The sequence below is a fragment of the Spinacia oleracea genome, unplaced genomic scaffold (assembly GCF_020520425.1).
Source record: "Spinacia oleracea cultivar Varoflay unplaced genomic scaffold, BTI_SOV_V1 SOVchr0_002, whole genome shotgun sequence".
In the NCBI taxonomy this organism is placed as follows: domain Eukaryota; kingdom Viridiplantae; phylum Streptophyta; class Magnoliopsida; order Caryophyllales; family Amaranthaceae; genus Spinacia; species Spinacia oleracea.
In genome coordinates, this window is record NW_026614330.1 from 44,884 (window position 1) to 50,112 (window position 5,229).

Sequence of the window (5,229 nt, forward strand, 5' to 3'; positions counted from 1 at the left end):
CCTCTTACTTAGGAGTTTACAAAGATTTCAATTTTCATGAGTAGTACCGCTTTAGAAACTTGCCGTTGATAGGCCCCACTCGTAGTCCTTCCGCGTCAACGATTTTGTATGCCCCATTAGTGTATACCTCTTGCACAACATATGGACCATCCCATTTTGAAGTGAATTTACTTCCAGTCTTACATGAAGTAATGATAGGTCGTCTCACTGCTAGAACTATGTGCCCCACTTGAAAAGAGCGAGGTCGAACTTTCTTGTTGAATGCGCGTGACAGACGAGCCTGATAGCATTCCGATTTCTGTTGTGCCTGCAGTCTTTTCTCGTCAAGTGCCTCTAACTCTGCTAGACGAAGTTTGTCATTATCATCATTAGCCAACCCTTCTTGAATAGCTACTCGCAATGATGGAATTTGAAGTTCCAAAGGCAAAATAGATTCGACACCATACACCAAAGCATATGGGGTTGACTGTGTTGCTGTTTTGTATGACGTCCTGTAAGCCCAAAGAGCTTCCCCTATCCTTTCATGCCAGTCGCGTTTCGATTTTGAAACAACTTTGCTCAATAATTTACAAAGTGTTTTATTGAAGGCTTCCGCTAGGCCATTTGCAGGAGCGTTGTACATGGACGACTTATGTTGCGTGAATTTAAACTTCTCACAAAGACTTGTCATCAATGTTTTGAAGAATGGCTTCCCATTGTCAGTGATGATCTGTCAAGGTATACCGTACCTGTAAATGATGTGGGTACGAATGAAGTCGACGACATTTTCTTTCTTGGCCTCGCGGAGAGGGACGGCCTCCGCCCACTTAGAGAAATAATCAGTTGCTGCTAAGATATATGCCTGACCCGCAGACGACTTTGGTGTAATTGGACCAACAACGTCAAGTCCCCATGCTTCAAAAGGCCAAGACGAGACCGTAGGGTGCAAGGGTTCTGGAGGTTGGTGGATGAAATTAGCATGAAACTGACAAGCTTCACATTTCTTCACGTAGTCCATGCTATCTTGCACCATTGTTGGCCAATAATAGCCCATTATTTTAAGGCAATCATACAACTTAGGACCTGATTGATGTGCACCACAAATTCCAGCGTGAGCCTCTTCCATGGCTTTCATTGTTTCCTCGTCTCCGATGCATCTCGACCATGAGTCATTGAAAGATAGTCGAAACAAAGTTCCATTAAAAAGTATAAATCGAGGGGCTCGACGACGAATCTCCATTCTATGCCTTGGGTCACTAGGCAATTTTTGATGACTTAGATAGTCGACAATTGGTTGACGCCAATCTTCTTGGTCAATTTGATGAACAGTGATCATGTCGACTTCCTCATATTCCTCATCTTCAATTTCGTCTATGTCTGGCGCAACGACCCAACGGTTACAAACACGTACTGACATGGTTTCTTCTGCCCCTAGTGCCAAAGTGGCTGCAAGCCCTGCAAGTGCGTCAGCCATTTTGTTGGCACTCCTTGGAACATGATTTAACTTAACAGTGTCAAGCTTCTCAAGCAATTTTGTTGCATGTCTGTGATGAGGAATTAGATCCTCTTTCTTGACTTCGTATTCTCCTAAGAGTTGGCTTATCACTAGTTGTGAGTCTCCATAAATATCCAAGTCCTTTAATCCAAGTCCCACGGCCATTTGGAGGCCTAGAATGAGGGCTTGGTATTCGGCCATATTATTTGAGTATAACTGAGTTAACACAAACGAGTAAGTCAGAACATGCTTTTCTGGAGACAAAAAGACAACTCCAGCTCCAGCGCCATCTTGACGAGCAGCCCCGTCAAAATACATTTCCCAAGGTGGGAGTACGTCAATATAGAACACATCCTCCCCAGGAAAATCAACAGAAAGCTCCCATTTAGGTGGCACTGGATGATCTGCAAAGAAATTTGCTATTGCTTGACCTTTCACAGATTTTTGCGGCACGAACACAATGTCATACTGTTTGATGAGTACAACCCATTTAGCAAGTCGTCCTGAGAGAACTGGTCTTGAAAGGATATACTTGATTGGGTCAGCTTTTGAGATGATATAGACTGTATGAGCCTGCATGTAATGCTTTAACTTTTGGATGGCAAAAACCAAAGCAAGACAAATTTTTTCAATGGGTGAGTAGTTCAATTCAGCACCCACCAACGTCCGACTCAAGTAGTAAAGAGTCGTCTCTTTGCGATCCTCTATTTCTTGAGCGCACATTGCCCCCAACGACCGCTCTTGTGCAGCAATGTAAAGGATAAGAGGTTTTCCTTTGATTGGTGCCCCCAACACTGGTGGAGAAGACAAATACTTTTTTATGCTTTCGAATGCCTTTCGACACAAGTCATCCCAATTAAATGGAGTATCCTTTTTCATGAGATGGCTGAATGGGTGACGTCTTCCAGCAAGGTTGGAGATGAACCTTCCAATGTATGCCAAACGCCCTTGAAGGCCACGAAGTTCTTTAAGTTTTCGAGGTTCGGGCATCTCTTGGATTGCCTTAATCTTTGTCTGATCAATTTCGATACCCCTATGCATGACAATGAAACCTAGAAATTTTCCAGATGTGACACCGAATGCGCATTTAAGGGGATTCATTTTTAGTTGACATTTTCGTAATCTTTCAAAGACTTTGCGGAGATCGGACAAATGACTCTCCCTCTTTTTGGACTTGACTACTAAGTCATCAACGTAGCATTCCACTATCTTGTGCATCATGTCTTCAAAAATTTTCTGCATCGCACGTTGATATGTGGCTCCTGCGTTCTTCAATCCAAAGGGCATGACTTTATAGCAAAATATCCCTTTCGGTGTGCGGAACGCTGTTGCTTCTTGATCTCCGGGAGCCATGCGGATTTGATTGTATCCGGCTATACAGTCCATGAAAGACAATGCTTCATGACCAGTCGTAGCATCTATCATTATTTCCGTGACTGGTAGCGGGAAATCGTCTTTCGGGCATGCTTCATTCACGTCACGAAAGTTCACACAAATCCGTAATTGTCCATTTTTCTTTCTCACAGGGACTACATTTGTTATCCATGTGGGATATTTGACTTCACGAATAAATTCTGCACCTATAAGTTTGTTTACCTCAGATTCAATTTCGGGGATCAACTCCGATCTGAAACGTCTTTGAGATTGTTTCTTTAGACTACCACCCTTTTTTATCGCCAAGCGATGGACAGCGATTCTCGGGTCTAGACCAGGCATTTATTTATAGCTCCAAGCAAAGACGTCTTTAAATTCTGATAGTAATTCAACATACTCATGTTCTTCCTCTTGAGTGAGAAGAGAGCTAACATACACAGGACGTGGTTCTTCAAGAGTTCCAAGGTTTAACTCTTATAGTTCGTCAACACTCGTCTGCCCCACATCTTCAAGTATTTTGGGAGCCACCTCGGTCTCTATTTCTTCGTCAGAATTTGAGACTTCTTGCGCTGTCACATGATTAGAGGAAACAAACTCTCGGTCGTCCTCCGCAAAATTATCAGATGACTTCTCCTGATTGGTAAACACCACAGTACGAACCCTTGCTTTAAGAGGTTGTTGTTCGGTGATGTCTATGTCTTGAGTACGTTTCATGCGAGAGGGAACCACACTTCTTGCGACATCACTTTCCCTTGTGTCATCATTTTTTCTTGCATCATCATTTCTCTTCCTGATGCGGCTAAGTGCCAAACGTCTTGGTTGATCGTCAAGCATGGATGACGCGCCGACACCACTAAAGACGGATCCTTTCCTCTTTGTCTGAGGACTTGATGATATCTTCCTCACACTATCATGTTCACCAAGCCTGTCAAACACAGATGACTGGTTCCTAGTTGCAGGCGGACGCAGTCGATCAAAAACCGAAGTCTTCTCTGGCCGACCATCACTTTCAACTTTACTTTCTTCAACCTCTTCTGCAGTTATATACTGTGAAGATGAGGTGTTCACTTTTCTCCATATCGAGATTTTTGAAGGTAATAATGCCCTTGGTCCAAGTATGCATTCTATGTTAAGTCTAATAAATGCGGTTCAGTATTAATTAACAAGTTAATAATTCAGTGAGATCAAGTGAGCTGAATGCCTAGCTAGAGGCCGCTTCAGTTCAAGTGGAATTAATGATATTAATCCACAGCTTACTCTTGACTGAACCCGTAGGGTCACACAAATAGTACGTAAACGGATCAAGTATTTAATGGCATTAAATACTCCATCTATGAATATTCGGAACCGACGGATCTTGGTTTCAGTGGGAGCTAAGATCGTCACAGGCAAGAAATGAATACTCCGGAAACGATGATATTGCCGGAAACGGAAATATGGATCGTATCGGAAATATGAATATTATCCAAGTCGTAGATGTTGCCGGAAACGGAAACATGGTACGTATCGGAAAATATTATTGGAAATGGAAATATTACCAGAATCGGAAATATTGCCGGAAACGGAAATATTGTCAGAATCGGAAATATTGCCGGAATCGGAAAATAATTCCGGAAACGGAAATATTAAATATTTGTTCGAAACGGAAATTAATTCCGGAATCGGAAATATTAAATATTGTTCGTATCGGAAATAGATTCCGGAAATGGAAATTTAATCGGAAGCGTATCGTACGAATTAGCATCGGACGAGGCTTGCCGGACGAAGGCCCAGCACGAAGCCGGGGCCATCGCCCAGCAAGCGTGCGCGCCACAAGCCCAGCCAAGGCAGCGCCCAGGCCTACCGCAAGGCAGGCCCAGCGCGCGCCAAGGGCCACGGCTGCGTGGGCCGTGCTGCGCGGGCTGCTGCTCGCACGCATGGGCAGCCCTTGTGGCTGCCGTGTGTGTGTGAGTTTGTGCTCATGCGTGATTCCTGAATCTGCAAGAGTCAGTGTATGATTAAATGTCTATTCCTAATTGGATAAATTAATTAAATAGAATTCATGTAGGATTCTAATTCCAATTAATTCGCATCCTACTAGGATTACGATTCCTTTTCCATAACTCTATAAATAAAGGCCTAGGGGTCATAATTTATATACAAGTTTCAAAGTATTCAAAAGTGAGTTTTTTGAGAGAAAATTAAAACACATCTTGCTCATAAAAGTGCCGAATTTTCTAGTACCTTAAGGGCGATTCTAGTTGGTCAATCTTAAGGCGGATCCGGACGTGCTGTGGACTATCTACGGAGGGACGACATTTGGAGTCCTAAAAGACTTGTTCTTGTTCGGTTCGGGCGCAGCTAGGGAGGGCACGCAACAAAGAGTATGCATCTAATTATGC

At 43.3% G+C, this 5,229-nt stretch overlaps 1 protein-coding gene across 1 annotated transcript; it reads right to left on the minus strand.

The window, feature by feature from the left end:
• Window positions 1-712: 712 nt before the first annotated feature.
• On the minus strand, window positions 713-3,190 carry LOC110781348 (uncharacterized). Its single transcript, XM_021985550.2, has one exon. It carries the CDS (start codon window positions 3,188-3,190, stop codon window positions 713-715), a length of 2,478 nt encoding a protein of 825 aa, XP_021841242.2.
• Window positions 3,191-5,229: the final 2,039 nt, after the last annotated feature.